Source organism: Delphinapterus leucas, chromosome 17 (genome assembly GCF_059928025.1).
Source record: "Delphinapterus leucas isolate spDelLeu-1000000601 "Yukka" chromosome 17, BTC_Dleu_Yukka2, whole genome shotgun sequence".
In the NCBI taxonomy this organism is placed as follows: domain Eukaryota; kingdom Metazoa; phylum Chordata; class Mammalia; order Artiodactyla; family Monodontidae; genus Delphinapterus; species Delphinapterus leucas.
The window spans coordinates 15,434,882-15,450,646 of record NC_143145.1 but is presented as its reverse complement, the minus strand read 5'-3'; the positions used below and the strand labels follow the sequence as shown (position 1 = coordinate 15,450,646).

The window sequence follows — 15,765 nt, the reverse complement described above, 5'->3', positions numbered from 1 at the left end:
TCTAGCAAAGCAGTGGTGACATGTACACTGCCCCTTGGGTGCCATTTTCCTCCAAGTCATGAAATGGAACCCTAGAATTTAGGATCCAAAGGAAAAGTACAATGATTAAGTACACAAGCATATAGCCAATGTCATATACAACCTGTCTTCTTTTCCCTCAACACCCCACCCATGATAAAAAAACCCATAATCAGAAGAATTGATAGCCTGTTAGTTTCGGGGATTATCCAGTGTGGTCGTACTCCTATATAACAAACTGGCATGAACATTGCTTTTGAAGTTTTTGATAATTCTATCTAATTTACTCTACTTTGTTAGGTATTTCCCATGACATTAGGTTTCCCTCACAAGGTAGATTCTAAATAAATGGAATAAATCTGGGACAGAAACAATGAGTTTGAGCAACACAGGAGAAGACTTGAATCTGGGCCAATTCCAGTTAAGAAAGGAAGGTTCGAAGTTAGAATGCAGTAGCATTTCCCTGTTCAGACATACACGAAAAAACAAGAGATATATTCCTTCATTTTCAAAACAAAATATTAGTTCGATATTATTTCTGTGGGTGTTAGAATCAGTATCTCCACTATGGTGTCTCATTCCCACCTCTCATCCCCCCACCTCTGTGGTTTGTTTGCAGGATGAAGGTATAGAGGAAGTGAAAGAACTGATTAAGATTTCAGAGGAAGCCCCGGAAGAGAAAATGAAGATGGTGCTCACTGACTTTGTCAGTCAAAGCAGGTACTGCAGAGACAGCTGTCATCTGGGTAGCTCAGCAGATATGGAATCAGCTTTTAACTACCTTAGAAAATGGTCGATTTTACATGCATTCATATGGGCATTGAATAGTGTTATATCCATCTTAATTTTGTTCAGTAATTTAGCTGCAACTGTGGGCTCACTACTGCTTCCTGACACTTAACTAAAACATAAAGCAAAGGGGGGGAAACAAAGGAAAAGAGAAGAAAAGAAAGACTGCAGAGACATTTTATGAAACAAGAAAAATGCTGGTAGTGTTAGTGTCCAGCATGGCTCTTTGCATCTGGTAGGTACTCAACAACTATTTGGCAAGTAGATGGATAAATTATATCAAATGCTATTTAATAGAATTTTTTATACACCACATTAATAAGCACCAATTAATGACTTTTATTCCAGGAGGTAGACAATATAATAAAAGATGAAAAAACAGGGTGTATTAGTTATCTATTACAGCGTAACAATAACCCTCAAATTTAGTGGCTTACACATTTATTATTTCACAGTTTCTTGGGTCATGAATGCAGGTGTGGCTTAGCTGGGTCCTTGGCTCAGGACCTCTCCCAGGCTGCAATCAAGGCATTGACTAAGGCTACAGTTACCTCAGGGCTCGACTGGGAAGGACTCACTTCCCAGATCACTCATACGGACATTTACAGAATTCAGTTCTTCATGAGCTGTTGGATTGAGGATGATTGAGGACTCCAGTTCCCTGCTAGCTGTTGTTTGGAGGTCATCCTCAATTCCTTGCCACGTGAGCCTCTCCAAGCTACCTCTCACGGCATGGCAGCTGACTGCATCAGAATGAGTAAGAAAGAGGAGTCAGAGAGAACATGCCAATAAGATGGACGTCACGGTCTTTTATAACCTAATCTTGGACGTGACATCCCATCAGTCTTGATGTCTTCTGTTAGAAGCAAGTCACTAGGACCAGTGCACATTCAAAGGGGATGAATTGCACAATGGCAAGAAGAGTAGGAGGTGGGGATCATTGGGGCCATCTTAGAGGCTGCCTTCCCCATAAGGAAACAACCTGATGAATTGGGTCAAGACGTGAGCAATAATGAGAATTTGTTATAATAGAATCAGTGGAAAAGGAATGGCTATTCATGTGATGGAAAGAAAAAAATTAATAGATTCTTGTGTTCAGCTTTGTAAGTTTCGTCTTTCCTAATCTCTCAACTACCCAAGCCTTTTTTACTTAAAAAAAAGAAAGCAAAGAAATAAATATGTAGTTTTTTCTCTCTTTCTTTCTTTTCTGTTTTTCATATAGAAGCAATATATATCAGTGCTACTCCTGCTGTGAGCTAAGTGTCACCTGCAAATCCCTTGAAGCATCCTTAAAAGCTTCATGGTCATATTTTTAGAAATTGTGGGCAAATTCATAGCTCAATAACTTTTCTCTATTAGGGGGTTACTTAGAAGTGATAATTATTCCCTTTTCTCTTCAAGTTTAAAGCCAACTGAAAAAAATATTCATGAGGGTCAGACAGAGATCAAACGTTCATTTTATATTTGGTAAACCTGGATTTGAGAAAAAAGTTTGTACCTGAGGTCAAGGAGACTTTGTGGTCCCCCCAGCTGTTTGAGGTTGAGCAGCTGGACTTTGGGGCTTCCCCCCAGAAGGGACAGGCCACCTGCTGTGTACAGGTGAGGAGGCCGCCCACAGCTGGCAGTGGGCGGGGTCTGAAAGATGAGGAATGGACAGAATCACGTGCCAAAGTCATCTACCCCCATTCTGATGGGGAAATAAGTTACTTCTCCCCCTGTGAGGAAGGGAGAGAGATTAGAAGCATCCATGTTTCCTAGAGCTGATCCATCCTGGGAGTGGAATGGATTCCTTCTGCCTCTATGAAAGAAAGGTAGACAGGTGGCACCAAGACTCCCTCCTCAAAATAGACTCCTTTTTATTCTTTTTAAAAATGAAGAGAAAATGCAATGACTAGTATGTCCAAAGAAAATTTCTGATTGAAGTTTCCAGTTACCAGCAGGCAGAGCTCTGGTGTGGGACCCCTCCCTGGGAGGTGTGTCATCTTAGATCCCCCTTTTGTTCTTTTGTAATTGATTCTTTTCATCACAGAAATACTACATGCTCATCTTCAACAACAACAAAATGCAGGATGTATAAAGGAAAAGTGTTCTCAACTCTCTCTCCAGTCCCACTCAGAGAGAAGAGTTTGATTTGTCTTCCTTTTTTTCTGTGCATTTGCAAACACACACATTCATAAAAATAAACGTCACACACTTTGTTCAGCAGATTGCTTTTTCACTCAGCAATGTATCACTGGTATCTTTCTACAGTAGCACCTAATACTCATCCCCAGTGTTCAATCACGTGATATGTATCATGTAGTATTTAACTAGTCCCTTACATTTAAGTTGTTCTGATTTATTTTGCTACTATAAACAATGCTACAATAAACATTACTATGTAAACATATTTTTGCAAGAATCTTCAGTTATTTTTGAAGGGTAGAATTCTAGTATAATTTTTGGATCAAATTATATGGACATTTAAATTTTGATAGATGCTGTCAAATAACCTCTTAAACATTATAATAATTAACACTCTCCTATCATAATAGAGGAGAGTGACTATTTCCCTTTGAATATTATCAACCTTGAATATTACCTGGTTTTCAGTAAGTGAAAATGGTATCGATTTTAATTTATTGCTGATGAGGGAATATCTTATTTCCCCAAATTTAAAGTCATTTCTGTTTCTTCTTCAATTGCATTTATAACCATTACCATTTTCCTATTGAATACATTTTTAACTTCATCCCTCAAAACGTTACTATTCAGTCCTTTGTATGGTTTTAAAAATGTGAAGACATAGCCCAGTTTTGAGTCTAAAATATTTGCTCTACATACAATTTTCAGGAACATTTTGGTGTGTGTTAAATTTGTAAGATAAAGGAAAACTGCATTATTTTGTGTTTGCTGTTATGAACTTGGATAGGAATCACAATAGGTATATACTGAAAGAAAGTAGAAAAACAAACATCCCCAAAACTAATGTGAGGCCTGGCACTATTTCCCATTCTCATTTTGTCTCATAGAAAAGTTAGTGCCTTACTGCTTAATCCAAAATGAAAAATCTTGGTTCTGTGGCTTCATCAACTTTCCTATTGTATTGCAGAAAGTATACTTGCAAATCTCTGGAATTATATAAATGAATTTTCACTAAGTAGGTTTCAAAATTGTTATTCTCTTATAGTGCCTTTATCTCTGAAGTGGAAAAGAAACCCAAGATGTTGAACCAAACCAATTTAGATAAGAAACGACTTACGCTCTGTTGGCAGGAGCTGGTATGTGAAAATCTATTTATACTTTTGCAAAGAACTAAAACGTGTGCTTTAAAAATAAACCTCATGGATGAAGCATAGGTCATAGAGCACATGAGGATAAAGTTCTAAAAGTTATACAGTTGTGTGATATAGAAGAATGGGAAGGGAATAAATAGATGAGTGAGTTGGAGAGGAACTAGCATTTACTGAATGTTTACAAGAATGAGCTAGAAGCCCACCAGCGCTATATTCTGTTCTGATGTAGGACTTGTTCATTTTCTTGACGTTTGTATTTTGTCAAAGGCTGTGGACTCTTTCACTTAACCTTCTGCCTCCTAAGCTGAGAGACAAAAAGACATAACTCAACTACCTCTCCTTGGTGTCCTCCCATTATGAATTGTGTGAAAAGCTGTGAGCACTACCTGAGGGCAGGGCAGTGGCTGGTACCTCTCTGTGCCCTGGAGACCCTGCACAGTGCTGAGTGCCTTAGAGATGTTCGGTCGCTATTGAATGAGTGACGACTGAGAAACGCCAGACCAAGTCAGACCCTGATTATCTCTCCTTGGAACTTCAGTTCCAGCAATGGCACCAAGGGACGTCTTGTTTGAGGCCATGATAATTCTGCAAAATAAAATTACTCAATGTTTGGCCAGGGACATTTTTAAAGATGTGAATGAGGCCCACAGAGGTTAAATGATTTTATTTAAGGGTCACAGCTGGTTAATCATACTCCAGAGACTAAAGCCCGAGTCTCTGAACACTTGACTCATCCTGCTTTCCACAACAATAAATGAAGTTTTGTGCCCTCCTCTACTCCAAGGAGGCCAGATTCCCACCGTATGTAAGATCTATTTCCTACTGAATGTCTTCCTCAGCACCTCTGACTGTCTCTGCGGTGCCCGTCCTCCACAGATAGCCCGCACAGCTCTCTCGTTTCCTGTGTCCGACAGTCCTTGTCCTGAACAAGCCCAAGACTTCCGTGCTTTGCAGTGGCCCAGCTCTCTCTCCGCATTTCCAGCCTCTGGGTGGACACGTCCACTGCTTGCCTCATAGCACCTCTGACTCAATGTATCCCACTCAGCCCATCATATGCCCACCGAAGCTTGTTCCCTGTCCTGTATTTGTACCACCAGCCTCACTTGTTGCTCCAATCAGAAGCTTAAGAATCAACTTTGAATCCTGTACCTCAGCGGTCCCCAACCTTTTTGGCCCCAGGGACCACTTTCGTGGACAGGATTTTTCCACAGATGGGGGCGGGAGGGGGGGCAGTGGGAGTGGTTCAGGCGGTAATGGGAGCGACGGGGAAAGGCAGATGCAGCTTCACTCGCTCGCCCGCCGCCCACCTCCTGCTGTGCGGCCCGGTGCCTAACAGGCCGCGGACCGCTACTGGTCTACAGCCCGGGGGTTGGGGACCCCTGCTATACCTCACACTAAACGGTCATTTTGACCCCAGGCCAGGTTGAGACCCCGGCCCTTAAAGACTGGCACTCACTCCATTCTTCATCCCCAGGACCACTGCCTAACCCGAGTGCTTTAGCGTCTCTGGCCAGGGCTATCACAGTCATCTTCCCCTAGTCCACCTTCCATACCACAGCCAGAATGGTCTCCAAAACACAAATGTGCTTAGATCTCTCTTGATTTAAAAAAACCACTGGAGGGCTTCCCTGGTGGCTCAGTGGTTAAGAATCCGCCTGCCAATGCAGGAGACACGGGTTTGAGCCCTTGTCAGGGAAGATCCCACATGCCGCGGAGCAATTAAGCCCGTGCGCCACAACTACTGGGCCTGTGCTCTAGAGCCCGCGAGCCACAACTACTGAAGCCCGCGCGCCTAGAGCCCGTGCTCTGCAGTGAGAAGCCCATGCACCGCAACGAAGAGTAGCCCCCGCTCACTGCAACTAGAGAAAGCCTGCGCGCAGCAACAAAGACCCAACACAGCCATAAATAAATAAATTTATTAAAAACAAAAGATTGGAGTCTCCCAGTTGTTCATAAGATAAAGGCCAAATTCCTCTGTGCATGATATACAGGGCTGTTCACCGTCTTGTCCCAGCCTAGTCTCCCAACCTTGTCTCTCGTTGCTCCCTTCCCATGTATCTATGTGCCAACGATTCTGAACCCTCACTGATTACGTGCCTTCATATGTAATTGTTCCTTCCAACTGGACTGTACTTTTTCTTCTTATCTTCTGATGAATTCAATGCATTTTTTGCTCAGCACAAATATCATATTATCCATAAAACCTGGCTTTGGCCCCTCTGGTCCCATGATGCATTACACATTTTAGTTATTTGCATATATTGCTTTCACCTCACCAACTGTCAAAGTCTCAAGGAAAGGAAGCTTGAGTCCTCCTCTTGTCCCAGGCCTTGGCTCCTGGGATAGTGCCTGGTGCATAGCAGGTATTCAGGTCCTCTAATCAGAGGGCTTCTTTGGTGCCAGGCCCTGCGCTGGGTGCTGGAGACACAAGGCTGTCAGTACTTGGTGCTTGTTCTTGAGGAATTTATTGACTGGTCTGTTCATTTCACAAACATTTATTTAACACCCGCTATGTGCCAGGAACTCCACCAGACTCTCAGTATTCAAGGTAAGAACAAGACCGAGGGGCCCCCTGTCCTTGCAAAGTTAACATTTGAGTGGGGAAGACAGAAGATAGATAACAAAAAGTAAATAAAAACGATTACAGGTTATGATTATGAAGGGCATTTTTTTTTTTTTTTAATGAAGGGCATTTTAAAAGGCCATGGTGATTGGGAAAATGTGGGAGAATATATGACAGTGGTATCATGGCAGTGGAGGCCTGAGGAGAAACCAGCCATGCAGAGTCTAGGGAGAACATGTGGTCAAGAGGAACCTTAAGCATCCCAGTCTGGAGGGGGAGCTGGGCGTGTTTTAGGACCTCCTGAGGCCCAGTGAGTGAAGCAGTCCAAGATGAGGCAGCCAGTGGGCGGGACCCACTCATGCAGGGCCTTAGAAATCACTACAAAGTGTTTGTTTTTTTTTTTTTCCCTAAGAACATGAATGCAGGCTGAATGAATGAATCAAAATAAACACTTTTAGATGTTCCAACCACGCACACAGATCTCCCTGGTGCCTCTCTCCAATGATGCCAACTTGGTCTGGAAGCATCTACTGTGCCTCCGGGGAGAGGTGGTGAGAGCAATGATGAAGGACATGGCCTCTGGACTCAGCAGGGGGTCAAGTCCAGCTCTGCCTCTCTGTAGCTGCATGACTCTATTTCCTCTGCTGTAAAATGGGAATGATAGTACCTACCCCGTAAGGTCGCTGTGAGGAGTCCTAAGGGTTAATACAGCAGATATAACATTGCCCCGTGCAGAGTAAGAGCTCAGTCTGTTTTAGCTGTTGTTGTTGTCAGTATCAGGAAGCCTAGATTCAGGTCTTGACTAAAGAGCTATGGGACCGTGACAAACCTCTGGCTTCTCTGGGCCTCAGCTTCTCGTCTGTCAAATGAAGCTGAGATAATATTCACTGTCCCCATAGTCCTACCAAATTGCTGTTAATGGGCAGCGTGCCCCATAGCAGAGCTTGAAACAGCCCTCATGAGTGTCTCAGCATGGAACTTACAAGCACTTTCAGGAATCTCCAGCAACAGGACTGTGCTCGCTAACCAGATTTCTAGAAAGATCTACACCGACTCTTGTTTTGTTTTAGGAGGCCATAGCCAAGGAGGCCAAGGGGCTCACTCAGCAGCAGAAGAAAAAGTTATCTCTTGATGAAATGATCCAGGCGGCCCAAAACTTTGTGGAAAAAGTCCGCTTTCTTGTGGATGAGGTAATCAACTATAAAGGCAAAGGCCATTTGGAAGATGAGACCGAATATCTTCCCAGTGGGGCTTGAATGTTTGATAAGAATGAAAGATGAGCAGTGTTTTCTCTCAAGCCCTGCTGAGCTGAGCAGGTACCATTCGCTTGAAGGGTGAAGGAGGGGGTTTTAAATTAAGCCAAACATGTACAGCTTTATTGATTTTTTCACGAAGCCTGAGTATTCAGCCGAAATAAAAAGCACATACCTAAATAATAATAATAATAAAGCACACTCCTTAATAGGATCAAGAAAAGTCAAAATAAACATGGGATCTTTGATAGGTTTTTAACTGCAAGCAAATTGAAACTCATGTCCAGTAAAAGTTAAAACAGCTTCTCATTTTAAAGTTAATTGTAAGCAATATCTTCTGGTGACTACTAGAATGATCTAAAAAAAGTCCTCGTATTTGCTTCTGTTAAATACTAGATTTTGTGGCGGAAGTTTTCAGGGAGAGGTACAGATTTACTGCTTCTGTTGTCCTTGAAAGCTTTTTTTCCTGTTGCAAATTCATCATTCCCTGGAGGCATAACAAGCCGTGAGATAGTCACTTTGGAATGCAGGAATTTTAATAAGTACCCAGAAGGTTCAAACTAGGTCTGTGACTGACTGACCGTGTGGCCAGAAAACCTCCACAAGGATGTCTCTGTTTCCCTGTCAAGAGAGAAGGGATGCCTTCTTAGGGTACCAATTACACTAGAGGATTACGGGGTTAGAAAAAGTATCTGCTTCCAGTCCGAGAATGTCAAAGCCTAGTTTATGACAATATGCCTCCCTTTTGTTTTGGAAGCTATACTGGCTCAGCAATGTGCATTTCAAACACTCACAACATAATGGGCCTCTTGGCAGAGAATTCTGCAATTCTTACCTTGATTAGCTCAACTTTAAAGTCTAATTTTCTGTGCAATTGAGTGCAGTTTCTCCTGAATAAACACCTATAATGGAGCGAAAATACTTAGCAATTATATTTTAGGTATAAAATCCCTTGTAAAATTGTTTTTCCTTCCTTCAGAGCGGATGGAAAGACATCCAAAGACATTCATGGAATTTTGGTGTTTCATTTGAATGTTCTGGAAATGTTACCTGGCTCTTAGGAGGTCCAATGCTGGAAGCCAAATCATGATTACAAGATTGCAAAGAAAAAACCCATGGGAAGGTGGAACAAACGTTTGTTCTGCAGATGGAGAAAAATAGGCCACCAGAGATGCCAAGTCACGGGTCCGACTTGCATGTTGTCAAAGCATGATAAGCAGTTTGGCATATGGGGCTTCCGTGACCTAAGACTTTCTCAAAGAAGCCACGCTTAACTTGCTCGGTTGCACAGGTGTTTCAGTACCCAGAAAGTTTAAGTCACAGAACTTGTGCAGAAGGGGTGCTGGTGCAGGATAGGAGAACCCTGGGGGTGCTGTGTAAACACCCACCTCTCAAATCCATCCCCTCCTTCTCCACAGCCACAGCACACCATCCCTGACATCCTCATCTGGATGCTGAGCAACAGCAGGAGGGTGGCATATGCCCGCATCGCCGCCAAGGACTTGCTCTATTCCCCCATCAGGAAGCAGATGGGTCAACACTGCGGGAAGATCAAAACTCACTTCCTCAAAGTAAGTCTGTACTATTTTTTTTTTTTTTTTTCTGATCAGACTCTTTTTATTGTCTTTTTTATGAATGGGTCCCAGATGGCAAGGGAAGAGCTGGCTCCTGGCTTCTAGGCCAATTTCTCAGGGAGCCCCATGCATCATTGCTGAGAGGGAAGAGACTCCTCCCTGCTCAGCCCTCATTCACCAAGGGGAGGGGCTCTTGCTCAGGCTCCTGGCCCAGGGACACGCCCTTCCCCATGGAATTTCTGGTATTTCACCAAAGGTCACAGTCTGTACTATTTTTGACTCAAGGATGGGAACCTCTGTTTTTCCTGGGTTGCACGGCATTCCTAACGTGTGTCCAGATCTCTGACTTGATGCTAAGACTTTCAAAAGTCTGAGGACAACTAGAACATCTTGCCCCCTCTTGATTCAAGGAGACCATCCTGGGGCTGAATATTTTCCAATTTTCCAATAGCTATGTCACCAGAGACATATAAGGTGTTTTTTTAAAAATCTAGTGCAGATATCTTAAGGTTATTTTAATTTTTACTTCTTTGATTACTAAGAAGAATGAACATTTTTTCTATTAGTTTCCTTTCTACTTTTCTCTTGAGTAATTTATCTGTGGCATCATTTTACACGAGTTCATCTATATTTTAAAAATAGACTTCAAAGAAAATTACAAGAGGAGAGGCTGCTCTTCCACAGAACTGCTAGTTCAGGATTCCTGGCGGCTTTACACTGTAAAGATATGATAGTCATCTTGGGTCCCTGCACCATTCATGAACACAGGCTCATAGGCACAATCTCTGGATAGATCCTACTGTCTTTAAATCAAGATTTGAGCCTTTCCTGGAGACCCTGGGTATTTTACCTCTACTACAAAGACATTTCTATCCCAGGAGAGAATTTGAGCAAACATGGAGAAATACTGGTCCAAAAGCTTAACACTCACCAATGGCTGGCAACAAGAGTGTGTGATTTGACTGATTAACTTTCCCAACTCACAGTGGGCTGTCCTGCCAATCTGAGTTCTGATTATTTGCTACAACGTAATTATTCTTCCACTACCTTAGAAGGAGGATGAGAAGGGTCAAAACCATGCCATGTGAAGAATAGGTGAGGAGATGACAATGTTTAACTAGAAGAGAGATTTGACAGCATGATAGAGATTTTGTGTTCGTAGGGCTTCCACGTGGATGGTGGGATGATTGTGTGTGTGTGTGCGTGCGCACGTGTGTGTTTCCAGAGGCTAGAACTGGGCCCCACGAGAGACATTACAGGGAAATAGTTCCCTAAATGGAGGTCCACAATGTGTTCTTTCTCCCCTTGGTATGAATATGGCAGTGGGCAGCTGGATTAGACAGCCTCAAAGCGCATCCAATGGCTCGAGTCTACTGTTGATGTGATTGTTATGGGGGGCAGACAGAAGAGGCATTACAGGTACTGGTTTAATACTTGAGCTTTGAAATAAGGTGAATCTGGGTTGGAATTTGTATTCGTTTACTAGGGCTGTTGTAACAAAGTGCTACCGTGTGGCTTAAACCACAGAAGTTTATTATCTCCCAGTTTTGAAGGCTGGAAAGCTGACACAAAGGGATTGGTAGGGCCGTGCTCCCTCTGAAGGTGCTAGGGAAGCATCTCTTCTAGCTTCTGGTAGCTCCTTGGCTTGTGGGAGCATAACTCCAATCTTTATATCATGTTCTCCCTGTGTGCATGTCTCTTTTCCTATGATGTCCTTTTTATGAGAATCCTACTCCAGATTGAGCTCATGTTAACTCTGTCTGTAATGACCCTATTTCCAAATAAGGTCATATTCTAAGGTACTAGAGGTTGGGACTTCAACATATGCATTTGAGGGGAATACAATTTTACCTATTAGTGAATTCCAGGGCTAATATTTAGGAGCTGTATGACTTGGGGAATGTTACGTAACATCTCTGTGTCTCCTGTTCTTCATCCTTCAAATAGGGATGTGATGTTGAGGATTAAGTGGATAACTGCACGTAAAAGAACACAGAGTGTACGTCCGCCGGGGTCATCACGCAATAAATGTTGGCATTCAAACAAATGGAAATCCAACATCTAGGGGACATTTCTGGCATTGTGTGCCCCCTTCACATCCAGGGAAGTGTTTGTGGTTCTGTATGTTAGATGTTATGGAAAACCCCGAATGAACTTTTTGGCCAACCCAATATTTCCTGTCATACGTACAAAAGGATTTTTAAACCCACCTCTGTAAAACTGTAACTGAAAAAGAAAAACTCACCCTAGTTATTCACCACAAATATTTCTTCATCTTTTTCATTCCAAGGAATTCTGGGGTTGAAAGAAACACCTGTCTTAAAAATAGCAAATCATTTCAGAAAGCCCTGTGCTAAAAATAAGAGAAAACCAGCATAAAGTTATTCCTTCCTAAATATTTTGATGTATCCCAGAATTATTTAAAATTAGAACAGAGAACAACTGTCAACTAAAGCCAGAGAATAGACCTAACTGGGAATTCAGGACCTTTGCCCTGTGGCCTTGGCTTACTTCTTTATCTGGATTTTCCTTTTGTCATTGGGATTGCTTTGGGTGATAGCTTTGTAAATGCTGAACATGTTGTTGTCCTGACATGATGAAACAGCTTGATAAGATGAAAACTATTTTCATTCCTGTTTTGATTTTTACCCCTGCTTTTTTTTTTTTTCTTCCCATATCTCTCCCTCCCTCCCACCCTCCCTATCCCACCCCTCCAGGCGGTCACAAAGCACCGAGCTGATCTCCCTGTGCTATGCGGCTGCTTCCCACTAGCTATCTACCTTACGTTTGTTACCCCTGCTTTTAACTCCCTCCCGCCACCTCCCTTTAGGCCCTGTTTCTCTTCACTGAATTGGTGAATCTGAAAAAAGCAAGAGCTGCTTCAGGGAGACAAAGGATTCACCCACCTGCTGCTCACTCTGGTTTCTTAACTGGGAATTAGAAAGTGCAGTGAGACAAAGCACAGAATGTAAATCTCTCAGATCTCTAGATTTTTTCCAGAGTCGCCTCAAAGTTTGTTCCACAGAGCAGCTGTCCTTTGAGTGGCGCCATAAACACCCCGTGTTCAAACACATTTAGAGGCTGCCGTTGTATCCCCCTCTTGGAGTTTCACAGTGCCCCTCAACCAGTAGAAAAGTCAATGTCCTGCAGTCAGGAATCATCGTTTACAACTCATGCTTGTCAACCTTATTCATCTAGAATAGCTATTTACAAATTTTAGGAAACTGCTGTGCCTGGGGGGCCCAGGTTGAGGGAATATTAATTAATCTAAAGGAAGCAAAACTGCCTCACCTGAAGTCACATGGCTAGGTAATAGTAAATCTGGAACGGCAGTCAGGTTTTCATGGTCCCTGTTTCATGATCTTTCTTTCTCTCTAATCTAAATATATTCATAATGTTACTAAAAATGCTGCAACAGAAGTTGCTGAGCTCAGCCTAATCCACCATCCAGAAAAGCAGAATTCTCCCCCTTCAGTCTCAGAAAAGGACATTCATTCTAAAAGGAAACTCTCCCTGTGGGAGATGGATGCAGCGGCCCAACCTTCTTTGTTCTCGAGTCACCTCTCAGTGCTGAGTCCGCCACTCCTCAGTCTCGTTTCCACCTCTATCCTGGCTTCTGCTCCACAGCCCCGAGTCCAGACTCTTCCTCTCAGGCCTCCAGGTTTCCATCCAGCTTCCCTAGCATGCAGCAGGAAGTGGTAGCTGCAGACACCCTTCCAGGTCCTGCCTCCAAGTGAAGTCTCTACAAGGCAAACACACCTTTCTCACACTAATATTGATGGACCAACTTCAACACAGTTTGTGTGAATGACCACCTTTCTCTCCTTTTTCTGACTGGCCAAGATTTCCCTTCTTTTGTAAGACAGCTGGCATTTCACCAGGACCCCGGAGGGGAGGTGGGTGGGTTACAGGAGCGGCGAAGACTTTAGCGTTCTGTCTCGTGCAGTTTTTACACATTGGTGATCATACTTTTTTGACGCAATTTTGCATTCTTTAATTTTTTTTTTTTTTTTTTTTTCTCTCTCTCTCTTTCCCTCCCTGCCCTGCCATGCTATTCTTAAAAGGCAAGAAGTTGCTCTGGTTGGTCAGGCTTCAGGAGCACATGAGAGAAAGGGGAGAGCGGGGGAGGGGAAGGCAGGGAAGACAGCTGAGGCTGGAAATGCACGTGAAGTGAAACGTGGGTTGTTGTTTCTGTGAGCACCTAGGAAGGTGATCAGTGATGGTGCGTGAGTTCCAACTTGGATTCCTAAGTGAGAGACTGCATTGTCTTGCAAACAATTTCAAGGTGTGTATTTTTAAAAAGATGTTTAAACGGCAAACTTTAGGCATGCAGCCATGGTCCTTGTATAACATTTTCACAAGATGTTAGCTGACTTTTGGTTTCTAGCCATGAATTCACATATACAGGTTGTTTTCATAGCAGTAGAGATGAAGGACGTTTTGTGTTTTTGTTTTACTTTAAGAAGCAAAGGATATCGGACCTGCTTGGGGGCAACACAGCAGAGTTAAGAGTCTTGCTACTCAAACACTTAAAACTGTGGTCCATAGACCAGCAGGATAAGCACCAACAGGGAGAAATCTCAAATCCTACCCCACACCCGCTGAGTCAGAATTTATATTTTAACCAGATGCCCCAGCAGTTCACATGCACAGGTACACGTACCAGTGTATGAGGAGCTTGGGCCAAGAGGATGGGCTCTGGAGCCAGGTAGAGCAGGGTTGAGTCTTGGCTGTATCCCTGCCTGGCTTTGTGACATCGGACAATTGTCTTAACCTCTCTGAACCTCCACTTCTTCATCTTTAAAATACACATAATGAAAGAATTTATTTTACAGTCGTCATGAAGATGAATGATAACCTGTTGCTTGTTAATAGTATGCAAGTAATAGGCCGTTCTGTGTGTAGGGAGGAAAATTAGACCAGGGCCTGGGACAATGTAAGTGCTCAGCACATGTAAAATATTATTATTAGAAAAAGAAATAAATAATTCAACAAATATTTTCTGAGTGCTTCCTGAGTGCCAAGTACTATTTTAGGCACTGGGGACATCCCTGTGTATGACAGTCAAAAATCCTGCCTTTGTGAATTGATGTCCTCGGGATGTATACAGATGGCAGAGGGATTGCTTTTATTACAACAAAATAACCTTAGGCTCTCAATAGCTATTTGTTTGATTGAACAAGTGCTCAATGCATTTTAGCTACTTTCATTATTATTGTGGAAGTGATGAATTGAGGGTGTTTTGTCTTATTATAATTTTTAAAATGATGAGTTGCAGACTGGTTGTCTTTACTAACAGCAAAATGACCTTAGTTGTTTCTTTTTTTAAAATTTTTTGGAAGTATCACTTTTTTTTTTTTTGGCTGCATCGGGTCTTCGTTGCTGCGCGCGGGCTTTCTCTAGTTGTGGCGAGCTGGGGCTACTCTTCGTTGAGGTGCGTGGGCTTATCATTGCGGAGGCTTCTCTTGTTGTGGTGCACAGGCTCTAGGCGTGCGGGCTTCAGTAGTTGTGGCACGTGGGCTCAGTAGTTGTGGCTCACGGGCTTAGTTGCTCCGCAGCATGTGGGATCTTCCTGGACCAGGGCTCGAACCCGTGTCCCCTGCATTGTCAGGCGGATTCTTAACCACTGAACCAGCAGGGAAGCCCCCTTAGTTGTTTTTTTTTGTTTTTTTTTTTTGTTTTTTTTTTTTGCGTTACGTGGGCCTCTCACTGTTGTGGCCTCTCCCGCTGCAGAGCACAGGCTCCGGACGCGCAGGCTCAGCGGCCATGGCTCACAGGCCCAGCCGCTCCACGGCATGTGGGATCTTCCCGGACCGGGGCACGAACCCGTGTCCCCTGCATCAGCAGGCGGACTCTCAACCACTGCGCCACCAGGGAAGCCCCCCCTTAGTTGTTTTTTTAAAGCTGAATAAATAATGGCATCCTATTCCCTAAAGAATAAAATCTAAACTCCTCCGTATACTCAGCAGGATTCTGCAGCCTCATCTGTGTCATTCTCTGTTCCAGCTTTTTCTTTGCTGAAAGCTCTTAGCAAATCTGTCCCTGGCACCAAGTAAGCGCTCACTAAACGTCAGCCCTAATCACCACAGTTAGCTCCTGCCTCTGTATCTCTGTTCAGGCACTTCCTTCCTCCTGGGATGCCTTCTCTAGGAGTCCAACTCCAAAGTACTTATCAAAGCCTACTGGAATATGTGAGTATTAAAGAAAGGATGGATATACCTGCTTCTCCTCTGGTCCTATGGCATCTTCTCTCTTACACTTGACCTTGCATTTGAGTAAGTGAATGCAAGTCG

General features: G+C 43.3%; 1 protein-coding gene across 2 annotated transcripts in view; it reads left to right on the top strand.

Annotated features, from left to right (window-relative positions):
* FER1L6 (fer-1 like family member 6) overlaps positions 1–15,765 on the top strand; it is a 134,166-nt gene that overhangs the window by 44,075 nt on the left and 74,326 nt on the right. For both annotated transcript variants that reach the window (XR_016388312.1, XM_022554020.3), the window contains exons 14-17: positions 638–738; positions 3,977–4,067; positions 7,716–7,835; positions 9,317–9,469. Coding sequence is in view for 1 of the 2 variants with exons in the window: in XM_022554020.3 (XP_022409728.3) it covers positions 638–738; positions 3,977–4,067; positions 7,716–7,835; positions 9,317–9,469 (465 nt within the window). In the remaining variant the exon portion in view is untranslated. The remainder of the gene's footprint in view (positions 1–637; positions 739–3,976; positions 4,068–7,715; positions 7,836–9,316; positions 9,470–15,765) is intronic.